The 15,984-nt window shown below is 49.2% G+C and overlaps 1 protein-coding gene across 1 annotated transcript in view; it reads right to left on the bottom strand.

The window, feature by feature from the left end:
* The window catches only part of LOC139241869 (complement C1s subcomponent-like), a gene marked incomplete at its 5' end in the record, with an annotated part of 55,012 nt that extends 39,293 nt beyond the window's left edge, over positions 1-15,719 (bottom strand). Inside the window, one exon of the mRNA XM_070870110.1 lies at positions 15,503-15,719. Coding sequence (XP_070726211.1) covers positions 15,503-15,719 — 217 coding nt within the window. The remainder of the gene's footprint in view (positions 1-15,502) is intronic.
* Between the last annotated feature and the right edge of the window lie 265 nt (positions 15,720-15,984).

Genomic DNA, 15,984 nt, shown 5'->3' with positions numbered 1-15,984 from the left:
AGGGAGAGAGAGATACAGGGGGAGAGAGATACAGGGAGAGAAAAATACAGGGAGAGAGAGATACAGAGAGAGAGATACAGGGAGAGAGAGGTACAGGGAGAGAGAGATACAGGGAGAGAGAGATACAGAGAGAGAGATACAGAGAGAGAGAGATACAGAGAGAGAGAGATACAGGGAGAGAGAGATACAGGGAGAGAGAGATACAGGGAGAGAGATATACAGGGAGAGAGATATACAGGGGGAGAGAGATACAGGGAGAGAGAGATACAGGGACAGAGAGACACAGGGAGAGAGAGATACAGGGAGAGAGAGATACAGGGAGAGAGAGATACAGGGGGAGAGAGAGATACAGGGAGAGAGAGATAAAGGGAGAGAGATACAGGGAGAGAGATACAGAGAGAAAGAGATACAGGGGGAGAGAGATACAGGGAGAGAGAGATACAGAGAGAGAGATACAGGGAGAGAGAGATACAGGGGGAGAGAGATACAGGGAGAGAGAGATACAGGGAGAGGGATACAGGTAGAGAGATACAGGGAGAGAGAGATACAGAGAGAGAGATACAGAGAGAGAGATACAGGGAGAGAGATACAGGGAGAGAGAGAGATACAGGGAGAGAGAGATACAGGGAGAGAGATACAGGGGGAGAGAGATACAGGGGGAGAGAGATACAGAGAGAGAGATACAGAGAGAGAGATACAGGAGGAGAGAGATACAGAGAGAGAGATACAGGGAGAGAGAGATACGGGAGAGAGAGATACAGGGGGAGAGAGATACAGGGAGAGAGAGATACAGGGAGAGAGAGATACAGGGAGAGAGATACAGGGGGAGAGAGATACAGAGAGAGAGATACAGGGAGAGAGAGATACAGGGAGAGAAATACAGGGAGAGAGAGATACAGGGAGAGAGATACAGAGAGAGAGGTACAGGGAGAGAGAGATACAGGGAGAGAGAGATACAGGGAGAGAGATACAGGGAGAGAGAGATACAGGGAGAGAGATAAAGTGAGAGAGAGATACAGGGAGAGAGAGATACAGGGAGAGAGATACAGGGAGAGAGATACAGGGAGAGAGATACAGGGAGAGAGAGATACAGGGACAGAGAGAAACAGGGACAGAGAGAAACAGGGAGAGAGAGATACAGGGAGAGAGATACAGGGAGAGAGAGATACAGGGAGAGAGATAAAGGGAGAGAGAGATACAGGGAGAGAGAGATACAGGGAGAGAGATACAGGGAGAGAGATACAGGGAGAGAGATACAGGGAGAGAGAGATACAGGGAGAGAGAGATACAGGGAGAGAGATACAGGGAGAGAGAGATACAGGGAGAGAGATACAGGGAGAGAGAGATACAGAGAGAGAGAGATACAGGGAGAGAGAGATGCAGGGAGAGAGAGATACAGGGAGAGAGATACAGGGAGAGAAAGATACAGGGAGAGAGATACAGGGAGAGAGAGATACAGGGGGAGAGAGATACAGGGAGAGAGATACAGGGAGAGAGAGATACAGGGAGAGAGAGATACAGGGAGAGAGAGATACAGAGAGAGAGATACAGGGAGAGAGAGATACAGGGGGAGAGAGATACAGGGGGAGAGAGATACAGAGAGAGAGATACAGGGGGAGAGATACAGGGAGAGAAAGATACAGAGAGAGAGATACAGGGAGAGAGATACAGGGAGAGAGAGATACAGAGAGAGAGAGATACAGAGAGAGAGAGATACAGGGAGAGAGAAATGCAGGGAGAGAGAGATACAGGGAGAGAGATACAGGGAGAGAGAGATACAGGGAGGGAGATACAGGGAGAGAGAGGTACAGGGAGAGAGATACAGGGAGAGAGAGATACAGAGAGAGAGATACAGAGAGAGAGATACAGGGAGAGAGATACAGGGAGAGAGAGATACAGAGAGAGAGATACAGGGAGAGAGAGATACAGAGAGAGAGAGAAACAGGGAGAGAGAGCTACAGGGAGTGAGAGATACAGGGAGAGAGAGATACAGGGAGAGAGAGATACAGGGAGAGAGAGATACAGGGAGAGAGATACAGGGGGAGAGAGATACAGAGAGAGAGATACAGGGAGAGAGAGATACAGGGAGAGAGATACAGGGAGAGAGAGATACAGGGAGAGAGATACAGGGAGAGAGAGATAAAGGGAGAGAGAGATACAGGGAGAGAGAGATACAGGGAGAGAGATACAGGGAGAGAGATACAGTGAGAGAGAAACAGGGAGAGAGAGATACAGGGACAGAGAGAAACAGGGAGAGAGAGATACAGGGAGAGAGATACAGGGAGAGAGAGATACAGGGAGAGAGATAAAGGGAGAGAGAGATACAGGGAGAGAGAGATACAGGGAGAGAGATACAGGGAGAGAGATACAGGGAGAGAGATACAGGGAGAGAGAGATACAGGGAGAGAGAGATACAGGGAGAGAGATACAGGGAGAGAGAGATACAGGGAGAGAGATACAGGGAGAGAGAGATACAGAGAGAGAGAGATACAGGGAGAGAGAGATACAGGGAGAGAGAGATACAGGGAGAGAGATACAGGGAGAGAAAGATACAGGGAGAGAGATACAGGGAGAGAGAGATACAGGGAGAGAGATACAGGGAGAGAGAGATACAGGCAGAGAGATACAGAGAGAGAGATAAAGGGAGAGAGATACAGGGAGAGAGAGATACAGAGAGAGAGATACAGGGAGAGAGAGATACAGAGAGAGAGAGATACAGGGAGAGAGAGCTACAGGGAGAGAGAGATACAGGGAGAGAGAGATACAGGGAGAGAGAGATACAGGGAGAGAGATACAGGGGGAGAGAGATACAGAGAGAGAGATACAGGGAGAGAGAGATACAGGGAGAGAGATACAGGGAGAGAGAGATACAAGGAGAGAGATACAGGGAGAGAGAGATACAGGGAGAGAGAGATACGGGGAGAGAGAGATACAGAGAGAGAGATACAGGGGGAGAGAGATACAGGGGGAGAGAGATACAGAGAGAGAGATACAGGGGGAGAGATACAGGGAGAGAAAGATACAGAGAGAGAGATACAGGGAGAGAGATACAGGGAGAGAGAGATACAGAGAGAGAGAGAGATACAGGGAGAGAGAAATGCAGGGAGAGAGAGATACAGGGAGAGAGATACAGGGAGAGAGAGATACAGGGAGGGAGATACAGGGAGAGAGAGGTACAGGGAGAGAGATACAGGGAGAGAGAGATACACAGAGAGAGATACAGAGAGAGAGATACAGGGAGAGAGATACAGGGAGAGAGAGATACAGAGAGAGAGATACAGGGAGAGAGAGATACAGAGAGAGAGAGATACAGGGAGAGAGAGCTACAGGGAGAGAGAGATACAGGGAGAGAGAGATACAGGGAGAGAGAGATACAGGGACAGAGAGACACAGGGAGAGAGAGATACAGGGAGAGAGATACAGGTAGAGAGATACAGGGAGAGAGAGATACAGAGAGAGAGATACAGAGAGAGAGATACAGGGAGAGAGATACAGGGAGAGAGAGAGATACAGGGAGAGAGAGATACAGGGAGAGAGATACAGGGGGAGAGAGATACAGGGGGAGAGAGATACAGAGAGAGAGATACAGAGAGAGAGATACAGGAGGAGAGAGATACAGAGAGAGAGATACAGGGAGAGAGAGATACGGGAGAGAGAGATACAGGGGGAGAGAGATACAGGGAGAGAGAGATACAGGGAGAGAGAGATACAGGGAGAGAAATACAGGGGGAGAGATACAGGGGGAGAGAGATACAGAGAGAGAGATACAGGGAGAGAGAGATACAGGGAGAGAAATACAGGGAGAGAGAGATACAGGGAGAGAGATACAGAGAGAGAGGTACAGGGAGAGAGAGATACAGGGAGAGAGAGATACAGGGAGAGAGATACAGGGAGAGAGAGATACAGGGAGAGAGATAAAGTGAGAGAGAGATACAGGGAGAGAGAGATACAGGGAGAGAGATACAGGGAGAGAGATACAGGGAGAGAGATACAGGGAGAGAGAGATACAGGGACAGAGAGAAACAGGGAGAGAGAGATACAGGGAGAGAGATACAGGGAGAGAGAGATACAGGGAGAGAGATAAAGGGAGAGAGAGATACAGGGAGAGAGAGATACAGGGAGAGAGATACAGGGAGAGAGATACAGGGAGAGAGATACAGGGAGAGAGAGATACAGGGAGAGAGAGATACAGGGAGAGAGATACAGGGAGAGAGAGATACAGGGAGAGAGATACAGGGAGAGAGAGATACAGAGAGAGAGAGATACAGGGAGAGAGAGATGCAGGGAGAGAGAGATACAGGGAGAGAGATACAGGGAGAGAAAGATACAGGGAGAGAGATACAGGGAGAGAGAGATACAGGGGGAGAGAGATACAGGGAGAGAGATACAGGGAGAGAGAGATACAGGGAGAGAGAGATACAGGGAGAGAGAGATACAGAGAGAGAGATACAGGGAGAGAGAGATACAGGGGGAGAGAGATACAGGGGGAGAGAGATACAGAGAGAGAGATACAGGGGGAGAGATACAGGGAGAGAAAGATACAGAGAGAGAGATACAGGGAGAGAGATACGGGGAGAGAGAGATACAGAGAGAGAGAGATACAGAGAGAGAGAGATACAGGGAGAGAGAAATGCAGGGAGAGAGAGATACAGGGAGAGAGATACAGGGAGAGAGAGATACAGGGAGGGAGATACAGGGAGAGAGAGGTACAGGGAGAGAGATACAGGGAGAGAGAGATACAGAGAGAGAGATACAGAGAGAGAGATACAGGGAGAGAGATACAGGGAGAGAGAGATACAGAGAGAGAGATACAGGGAGAGAGAGATACAGAGAGAGAGAGAAACAGGGAGAGAGAGCTACAGGGAGAGAGAGATACAGGGAGAGAGAGATACAGGGAGAGAGAGATACAGGGAGAGAGAGATACAGGGAGAGAGATACAGGGGGAGAGAGATACAGAGAGAGAGATACAGGGAGAGAGAGATACAGGGAGAGAGATACAGGGAGAGAGAGATACAGGGAGAGAGATACAGGGAGAGAGAGATAAAGGGAGAGAGAGATACAGGGAGAGAGAGATACAGGGAGAGAGATACAGGGAGAGAGATACAGTGAGAGAGAAACAGGGAGAGAGAGATACAGGGACAGAGAGAAACAGGGAGAGAGAGATACAGGGAGAGAGATACAGGGAGAGAGAGATACAGGGAGAGAGATAAAGGGAGAGAGAGATACAGGGAGAGAGAGATACAGGGAGAGAGATACAGGGAGAGAGATACAGGGAGAGAGATACAGGGAGAGAGAGATACAGGGAGAGAGAGATACAGGGAGAGAGATACAGGGAGAGAGAGATACAGGGAGAGAGATACAGGGAGAGAGAGATACAGAGAGAGAGAGATACAGGGAGAGAGAGATACAGGGAGAGAGAGATACAGGGAGAGAGATACAGGGAGAGAAAGATACAGGGAGAGAGATACAGGGAGAGAGAGATACATGGAGAGAGATACAGGGAGAGAGAGATACAGAGAGAGAGATACAGAGAGAGAGATACAGGGAGAGAGATACAGGGAGAGAGAGATACAGAAAGAGAGATACAGGGAGAGAGAGATACAGAGAGAGAGAGATACAGGGAGAGAGAGCTACAGGGAGAGAGAGATACAGGGAGAGAGAGATACAGGGAGAGAGAGATACAGGGAGAGAGATACAGGGGGAGAGAGAAACAGAGAGAGAGATACAGGGAGAGAGAGATACAGGGAGAGAGATACAGGGAGAGAGAGATACAAGGAGAGAGATACAGGGAGAGAGAGATACAGGGAGAGAGAGATACAGGGAGAGAGAGATACAGAGAGAGAGATACAGGGGGAGAGAGATACAGGGGGAGAGAGATACAGAGAGAGAGATACAGGGGGAGAGATACAGGGAGAGAAAGATACAGAGAGAGAGATACAGGGAGAGAGATACAGGGAGAGAGAGATACAGAGAGAGAGAGAGATACAGGGAGAGAGAAATGCAGGGAGAGAGAGATACAGGGAGAGAGATACAGGGAGAGAGAGATACAGGGAGGGAGATACAGGGAGAGAGAGGTACAGGGAGAGAGATACAGGGAGAGAGAGATACACAGAGAGAGATACAGAGAGAGAGATACAGGGAGAGAGATACAGGGAGAGAGAGATACAGAGAGAGAGATACAGGGAGAGAGAGATACAGAGAGAGAGAGATACAGGGAGAGAGAGCTACAGGGAGAGAGAGATACAGGGAGAGAGAGATACAGGGAGAGAGAGATACAGGGAGAGAGAGATACAGGGAGAGAGATACAGGGGGAGAGAGATACAGAGAGAGAGATACAGGGAGAGAGAGATACAGGGAGAGAGATACAGGGAGAGAGAGATACAGGGAGAGAGATACAGGGAGAGAGAGATACAGAGAGAGAGAGATACAGGGAGAGAGAGATACAGGGAGAGAGAGATACAGGGAGAGAGATACAGGGAGAGAGAGATACAGAGAGAGAGATACAGGGGGAGAGATACAGGGAGAGAAAGATACAGGGAGAGAGAGATACAGGGAGAGAGAGATACAGGGAGAGAGATACAGGGAGAGAGAGATACAGGGAGAGAGAGATACAGGGAGAAAGATACAGGGAGAGAGAGATACAGGGGGAGAGAGATACAGAGAGAGAGATACAGGGAGAGAGAGAGAGATACAGAGAGAGAGATACAGGGGGAGAGAGATACAGAGAGAGAGATACAGGGAGAGAGAGATACGGGAGAGAGAGATACAGGGGGAGAGAGATATAGGGAGAGAGAGATACAGGGAGAGAGAGATACAGAGAGAGAGATACAGGGGGAGAGAGATACAGAAAGAGAGATACAGGGAGAGAGAGATACAGGGAGAGAGAGATACAGGGAGAGAGATACAGGGAGAGAGAGATACATAGAGAGAGAGATACAGGGAGAGAGAGATACAGGGAGAGAGAGATACAGGGAGAGAGATACAGGGAGAGAGAGATACAGGGAGAGAGATACAGTGAGAGAGAGATACAGGGAGAGAGAGATACAGGGAGAGAGAGATACAGGGAGAGAGATACAGGGAGAGAGAGATACAGGGAGAGAGATACAGGGAGAGAGAGATACAGAGAGAGAGAGATACAGGGAGAGAGAGATACAGAGAGAGAGATACAGAGAGAGAGATACAGAGAGAGAGATACAGGGAGAGAGATACAGGGAGAGAGAGATACAGGGAGAGAGAGATACAGAGAGAGAGATACAGGGAGAGAGATACAGGGAGAGAGTGATACAGAGAGAGAGAGATACAGGGAGAGGGAGATGCAGGGAGAGAGAGATACAGGGAGAGAGAGATACAGGGAGGGAGATACAGGGAGAGAGAGGTACAGGGAGAGAGAGATACAGGGAGAGAGATACAGGGAGAGAGAGATACAGAGAGAGAGATACAGGGAGAGAGATACAGGGAGAGAGAGATACAGAGAGAGAGATACAGGGAGAGAGAGATACAGAGAGAGAGAGATACAGGGAAAGAGAGATACAGGGAGAGAGAGATACAGAGAGAGAGAGATACAGAGAGAGAGAGATACAGGGAGAGAGAGATACAGGGAGAGAGAGATACAGGGAGAGAGATACAGGGAGACAGAGGTACAGGGAGAGAGAGATACAGGGGGAGAGAGATACAGGGAGAGAGATACAGGGAGAGAGAGATACAGAGAGAGAGAGAGATACAGGGAGAGAGAGATACAGAGAGAGAGAGATACAGGGAGAGAGATATACAGGGAGAGAGAGATACAGGGAGAGAGAGATACAGGGAGAGAGATACAGGGAGAGAGAGATACAAGGAGAGAGATACAGGGAGAGAGAGATACAGAGAGAGAGAGATACTGGGAGAGAGAGATACAGGGAGAGAGAGATACAGGGAGAGAGAGATACAGGGAGAGAGATACAGGGAGAGAGAGATACAGAGAGAGAGATACAGGGAGAGAGATACAGGGAGAGAGAGATACAGGGAGAGAGATATACAGAGAGAGAGATACAGGGAGAGAGATACAGGGAGAGAGAGATACAGAGAGAGAGAGATACAGGGAGAGAGAGATACAGGGAGAGAGAGATACAGGGAGAGAAAGATACAGAGAGAGAGAGATACAGGGAGAGAGATACAGGGAGAGAGAGATACAGGGAGAGAGAGACAGGGAGAGAGAGATACAAGGAGAGAGATACAGGGAGAGAGAGATACAGAGAGAGAGAGATACTGGGAGAGAAAGATACAGGGAGAGAGAGATACAGGGAGAGAGAGATACAGGGAGAGAGATACAGGGAGAGAGAGATACAGAGAGAGAGATACAGAGAGAGAGATACAGGGAGAGAGATACAGGGAGAGAGAGATACAGGGAGAGAGATATACAGAGAGAGAGATACAGGGAGAGAGATACAGGGAGAGAGAGATACAGAGAGAGAGAGAGATACAGGGAGAGAGAGATACAGGGAGAGAGAGATACAGGGAGAGAAAGATACAGAGAGAGAGAGATACAGGGAGAGAGATACAGGGAGAGAGAGATACAGGGAGAGAGAGATACAGGGAGAGAGATACAGGGAGAGAGAGATACAGGGGGAGAGAGATACAGGGAGAGAAAGATACAGGGAGAGAGAGATACAGGGAGAGATAGATACAGGGGGAGAGAGATACAGGGAGAGAAAAATACAGGGAGAGAGAGATACAGAGAGAGAGAGATACAGGGAGAGAGAGATACAGGGAGAGAGAGATACAGGGAGAGAGAGATACAGAGAGAGAGATACAGAGAGAGAGAGATACAGAGTGAGAGAGATACACGGAGAGAGAGATACAGGGAGAGAGAGATACAGGGAGAGAGATATACAGGGAGAGAGATATACAGGGGGAGAGAGATACAGGGAGAGTGAGATACACAGAGAGTGATACAGGGAAAGAGAGGGATAAAGGGAGAGAGAGAGAGAGAGGGAGAGAGATATAGAGAGAGTGAGAGATACGGAGAGACAGAGACACAGGGAGGGAGAGATATACGGAGAGACAGATACAGGGAGAGAGAGATACAGGGAAAGAGATATACAGGGAGAGAGAGGTACAGGGAGAGAGATACAGGGAGAGAGAGATACAGGGGGAGAGAGATACAGGGGGAGAGAGATACAGGGAGAGAGAGATACAGGGAGAGATACAGAGAGAGAGAGATACAGGGAGAGAGAGATACAGGGAGAGAGAGACACAGGGAGAGAGAGATACAGGGAGAGATAGAGAGAGAGAGAGATACAGGGAGAGAGAGATACAGGGAGAGAGAGACACAGGGAGAGAGAGATACAGGGAGAGAGAGATACAGGGAGAGAGAGACACAGGGAGAGAGAGATACAGGGAGAGAGAGATACAGGGAGAGAGAGATACAGAGAGAGAGAGATACATGGAGAGAGAGATACAGGGAGAGAGAGATACAGGGAGAGAGAGATACAGGGGGAGAGAGATACAGGGAGAGAGAGATACAGGGAGAGAGAGACACAGGGAGAGAGAGATACAGGGAGAGAGAGATACAGGGAGAGAGAGATACAGGGAGAGAGAGATACAGAGAGAGAGAGATACAGGGAGAGAGAGATACAGGGAGAGAGAGACACAGGGAGAGAGAGATACAGAGAGAGAGAGATACAGGGAGAGAGAGATACAGGGAGAGAGAGATACAGGGAGAGAGAGATACAGGGAGAGAGAGACACAGGGAGAGAGAGATACAGGGAGAGAGAGACACAGGGAGAGAGAGATACAGGGAGAGAGCGATAAAGAGAGAGAGATACAGGGAGAGAGAGATACAGGGAGAGAGAGATACAGGGAGAGAGAGATACAGGGAGAGAGAGACACAGGGAGAGATAGATACAGGGAGAGAGAGATACAGGGAGAGAGAGATACAGAGAGAGAGAGATACATGGAGAGAGAGATACAGGGAGAGAGAGATACAGGGAGAGAGAGATACAGGGAGAGAGAGATACAGAGAGAGAGAGACACAGGGAGAGAGAGATACAGGGAGAGAGAGACACAGGGAGAGAGAGATACAGGGCGAGAGAGATAAAGAGAGAGAGATACAGGGAGAGAGAGACACAGGGAGAGAGAGATACAGGGAGAGAGAGAGAGAGAGAGAGAGATATGGGGAGAAGGAGATACAGAAAGAGATACAGAGAGAGAGATACAGGGGGAGAGAGATACAGGGAGAGAGGGAGAGAGAGATGCAGAGAGAGAGAGATACATGGAGAGAGAGATACAGGGAGAGAGATACAGGGAGAGAGAGACACAGGGAGAGAGAGAGAGGGAGAGAGATATAGAGAGAGTGAGAGATACGGAGAGACAGAGACACAGGGAGGGAGAGATACAGGGAGAGACAGATACAGGGAGAGAGAGATACAGGGAGAGAGAGATACAGGGAAAGAGAGATACAGGGAGAGAGAGGTACAGGGAGAGGGATACAGGGAGAGGGATACAGGGAGAGAGAGATACAGGGAGAGAGAGATACAGGGGGAGAGAGATACAGGGAGAGAGAGATACAGGGAGAGAGAGACACAGGGAGAGAGAGATACAGGGAGAGAGAGATACAGGGAGAGAGAGATACAGGGAGAGAGAGATACAGAGAGAGAGAGATACAGGGAGAGAGAGATACAGGGAGAGAGAGACACAGGGAGAGAGAGATACAGAGAGAGAGAGATACAGGGAGAGAGAGATACAGGGAGAGAGAGACACAGGGAGAGAGAGATACAGGGAGAGAGAGATACAGGGAGAGAGAGACATAGGGAGAGAGAGATACAGGGAGTGAGAGACACAGGGAGAGAGAGACACAGGGAGAGAGAGATAAAGAGAGAGAGATACAGGGAGAGAGAGATACAGGGAGAGAGAGAGAGAGAGAGAGAGATATGGGGAGAAGGAGATACAGAAAGAGATACAGAGAGAGAGATACAGGGAGAGAGAGATACAGGGGGAGAGAGATACAGAGAGGGAGAGATACAGAGAGGGAGAGAGAGCGAGAGATACGGGGTGAAAGAGATACAGAAAGAGATACAGAGAGAGAGATACAGGGGGAGAGAGATACAGGGAGAGAGGGAGAGAGAGATGCAGAGAGAGAGAGATACATGGAGAGAGAGATACAGGGAGAGAGAGATACAGGGAGAGAGAGACACAGGGAGAGAGAGATACAGGTAGAGAGAGATACAGGAAGCGAGAGATACAGGAAGAGAGATACAGGCAGAGAGAGATACAGGGAGAGAGAGATACAGAGAGAGAGATACAGGGAGAGAGAGATACAGGGAGAGAGAGATACAGGGAGAGAATGATACAGGGAGAGAGATACAGGGAGAGAGAGATACAGGGAGAGAGAGATACAGGGAGAGAGAGATACAGGGAGAGAGATACAGGGAGAGAGAGATACAGCGAGAGAGAGATACAGGGAGAGAGAGATACAGGGAGAGAGAGATACAGAGAGAGAGACAAAGGAAAAGAGATACAGGGAGAGAGATACAGGGAGAGAGAGATACAGGAAGAGAGAGATACAGAGAGAGAGACACAGAGAGAGAGAGATACAGGGAGAGAGAGATACAGGGAGAGAGATATACAGCGAGAGAGAGATACAGGGAGAGAGAGATACAGGGAGAGAGAGATACAGAGAGAGAGATACAGGGAGAGAGAGATACAGGGAGACAGATACAGGGGGAGAGAGATACAGGGAGAGAAAGATAGAGGGAGAGAGAGATACAGGGAGAGAGAGAGATACCGAGAGAGAGAGAGAGATATAGGGAGAGAGAGACACAGGGAGAGAGAGATACAGAGAGAGAGATACAGGGAGAGAGAGATACAGAGAGAGAGATACAGGGAGAGAGACATACAGGGAGAGAGAGACACAGGGAGAGAGAGACACAGGCAGAGAGAGATACATGGAGAGAGAGATACAGGGAGAGGGAGATACAGAGAGAGAGAGATACAGGGAAAGAGAGAGATTCAGGGAGAGAGAGATACAGAGAGAGAGAGATACAGAGAGAGAGATTCATGGAGAGAGAGATACAGAGAGAGAGAGATACAGGGAGAGAGAGATACAGGGAGAGAGAGATACAGAGAGAGAGAGATACAGGGAGAGGGAGGTACAGGGAGAGAGAGATACAGGGAGAGAGAGATACAGGGAGAGAGAGATACAGGGAGAGAGAGATACAGGGAGAGAGATACAGGGAGAGAGAGATACAGGGAGAGAGATACAGGGAGAGATATACAGGGAGAGAGAGATACAGGGAGAGAGAGATACAGGGAGAGAGAGATACAGGGAGAGAGAGATACAGGGAGAGAGAGATACAGGGAGAGAGATACAGGGAGAGAGAGATACAGGGAGAGAGAGATACAGGGAGAGAGAGATACAGGGAGAGAGAGATACAGGGAGAGAGAGATACAGGGAGAGAGAGATACAGGGAGAGAGATACAGGGAGAGAGAGATACAGGGAGAGAGAGATACAGGGAGGGATATACAGGGAGAGGGAGATACAGAGAGAGAGAGATACAGGGAGAGAGATACAGGGAGAGAGATACAGAGAGAGGGAGATACAGAGAGCGAGAGATACAGGGAGCGAGAGATTCAGGGAGGGAGAGATACAGGGAGAGAGAGATACAGAGAGAGAGAGATACAGGGAGAGAGAGATACAGGGAGAGAGAGATAGAGAGAGAGAGATACAGGGAGAGAGAGATACAGGGAGAGAGAGATACAGGGAGAGAGAGATACAGGGAGAGAGAGATACAGGGAGGGAGAGATACAGGGAGAGAGAGATACAGGGAGGGAGAGATACAGAGAGAGAGAGATACAGGGAGTGAGAGATTCAGGGAGGGAGAGATACAGGGAGAGAGAGATACAGGGAGGGAGAGCTACAGAGAGAGAGAGATACAGGGAGCGAGAGATTCAGGGAGGGAGAGATACAGGGAGAGAGAGATTCAGGGAGGGAGAGATACAGGGAGAGAGAGATACAGGGAGAGAGAGATACAGAGAGAGAGAGATACAGGGAGAGAGAGATACAGAGAGAGAGAGATACAGGGAGCGAGAGATTCAGGGAGGGAGAGATACAGGGAGAGAGAGATTCAGGGAGGGAGAGATACAGGGAGAGAGAGATACAGAGAGAGAGAGATACAGGGAGAGAGAGATACAGGGAGAGAGAGATACAGGGAGCGAGAGATACAGGGAGCGAGAGATACAGGGAGAGAGAGATACAGGGAGCGAGAGATACAGGGAGAGAGAGATACAGGGAGTGAGAGATACAGGGAGAGAGAGGTACAGGGAGAGAGTGATACAGGGAGCGAGAGATACAGGGAGAGAGAGATACAGGGAGTGAGAGGTACAGGGAGAGAGTGATACAGGGAGTGAGAGATACAGGGAGCGAGAGATACAGGGAGAGAGAGATACAGGGAGAGAGAGATACAGGGAGTGAGAGATACAGGGAGAGAGAGTTACAGGGAGTGAGAGGTACAGGGAGAGAGTGATACAGGGAGTGAGAGGTACAGGGAGAGAGTGATACAGGGAGTGAGAGGTACAGGGAGCAAGAGGTACAGGGAGAGAGTGATACAGGGAGCGAGAGATACAGGGAGAGAGAGATACAGGGAGAGAGATATACAGGGAGGGAGAGATACAGGGAGAGGGAGATACAGGGAGGGAGAGATACAGGGAGAGGGAGATACAGGGAGGGTGAGCTAGCGAGAGAGAGACAACGAGAGATTGAGAGGGATAGATCCAGGGAGATAGATACAGAGAGATAGACAGAGATACAAAGAGATACCGAGAGAGGGAGCGCGAGAGATAGAGCGAGAGCGAGAGAGAGAGAAAGATACTGACCGATACAGAGAGAGAGAGAGAGAGAGAGAGATAAATGTGCTTACTCATTTGCTCTTCTATCTCCCACTGACTGTTTTTGGGTGAGGTGGGGGGGTTGTTCGATAGTCCACTCCCAGCATTGTGATCGCCCCTTTTTTTGTTGTTTAGTTCAACCCATATGGCCTCATTTGATGATCCTTCTGACATACCAGCCCTCCGCACCACTGTTGTTATTTAGTTAATCGATACTGCGATCAGCCCCATCCCCTCTGAAAACCCTGTAACCAGTAATGTTGAGCTGCCATACCTGCCCCTCTTTCAGCCATGATTCAACAGACAGACAGACAGACAGGAGATTTATAGAAAGATAGATTTATAGAGAGAGAGACAGACAGACAGACAAAGAGCCAGCCATAGAAACATCGACAATAGGTTCAGGAGTCGGCCATTGGGCCCTTCGAGCCTGCACCACCATTCAATAAGATCATGGCTGATCATTCCCTCAGTACCCCTTTCCTGCTTTCTCTCCATACCCCTTGATCCCTTTAGCCGTAAGGGCCATATCTAACTCCCTCTGGAATATATCCAACGAACTGGTCCCAACAACTCTCTGCGGTAGGGAATTCCACAGGTTCACCACTCTCTGGGTGAAGAAGTTTCTCCTCATCTCGGTCCTAAATGGCTTACCCCTTATCCTCAGACTGTGACCCCTGGTTCTGGACTTCCCCAACATTGGGAACATTCTTCCCGCATCTAACCTGTCCCGTCCCGTCAGAATTTTATACGTTTCTATCAGATCCCTTCTCATCCTTCTAAACTCCAGTGAATATAATCCCGGTTGATCCAGTCTCTCCTCATATGTCAGTCCTGCCATCCCGGGAATCAGTCTGGTGAACCTTCGCTGCACTCCCTCAATAGCAAGAACGTCCTTCCTCAGGTTAGGAGACCAAAACTGTACACAATATTCCAGGTGAGGCCTCACCAAGGCCCTGTACAACTGTAGCAACACCTCCCTGCTCCTATACTCAAATCCTCTTGCTATGAAGGCCAACATGCCATTTGCTTTCTTCACCGCCTGCTGTACCTGCATGGCCAACCTTCAATGACTGATGTACCATGACCCCCAGGTCTCGCTGCACCTCCCCTAGACAGACAGACAGACATATATTTATAACGATAGAGATAGAGATAGCTCGACAGACGTTTGCAGAGATAGAGAGAGATAGACAGAGAGACAAAGAGCTAGACAGACAGACAGACATATATTTATAACGATAGAGATAGAGATAGCTAGACAGACGTTTGCAGAGATAGAGAGAGATAGACAGAGAGACAAAGAGCTAGACAGAGAGACAGACATTTCTGGAGATAGATAGTGATATGGAGATAAAGAGACAGATAAACAGAGATTTATAGAGAGAGACAGATAGACAGACAGACCGACAGACAGTGATAGAGAGACAGTGATAGATAGCGAAACAGGTCGAGAGACAAACTCGGAGTGGAACAGATTATTGTTGCGTGTATCGAGTGAGGTACATTGAGAGTGAAGCGACGTAAGCAGGAGACACGTACAGAGAAGCTGCATTAGCTGAAGGAAGAAAGGCCAGCGTCAGGTACCTCCACATGAGTTATGGTGGAAGCGACCAGGTGTTCCCGACAGAAAGGACTTACCTGAACATTGTCGTAGGCACAGTTAGCAGACGGCTCGATGTCAATGTAAGTGAAGGAGAGCTGGATCCCATAGCCACTGGGGACCTTGATCTCCCAGGTCTGGGACACGTCATTGGGGTATCCTTGGGGGTAATCCGGGGTCGCAAACCGGCCTTGCAAATCCCGCAGGGAGATGGTGCTAGAGGCTGGAGGCAGCAACAGCAGGAATAGGGCCAACCTAGTGGACCAGAGAGAGAGACACACACACACATACATACAATCAAAAAGGGCCACATTACAACAAATTCTAAAGGGGCAAAGTGTGTTAAAAAGACAAGCCTGAAGGCCCTGTGTCTCAATGCGAGGAGTATTTGGAATAAGGTGGATGAATTAACTGTGCAGGCAGCAAGTAACGGATATGATGTAATTGGCATCACGAAGACATGGCTCCAGGGTGACCAAGGCTGGGAACTCAACATCCAGGGGTATTCAACATTCAGGAA

The sequence above is a fragment of the Pristiophorus japonicus genome, unplaced genomic scaffold (genome assembly GCF_044704955.1).
Source record: "Pristiophorus japonicus isolate sPriJap1 unplaced genomic scaffold, sPriJap1.hap1 HAP1_SCAFFOLD_1142, whole genome shotgun sequence".
NCBI classification, from domain to species: domain Eukaryota; kingdom Metazoa; phylum Chordata; class Chondrichthyes; family Pristiophoridae; genus Pristiophorus; species Pristiophorus japonicus.
The sequence above is the reverse complement of the archived record's forward strand: the minus strand, read 5'-3'. Positions and strand labels throughout refer to the sequence as shown.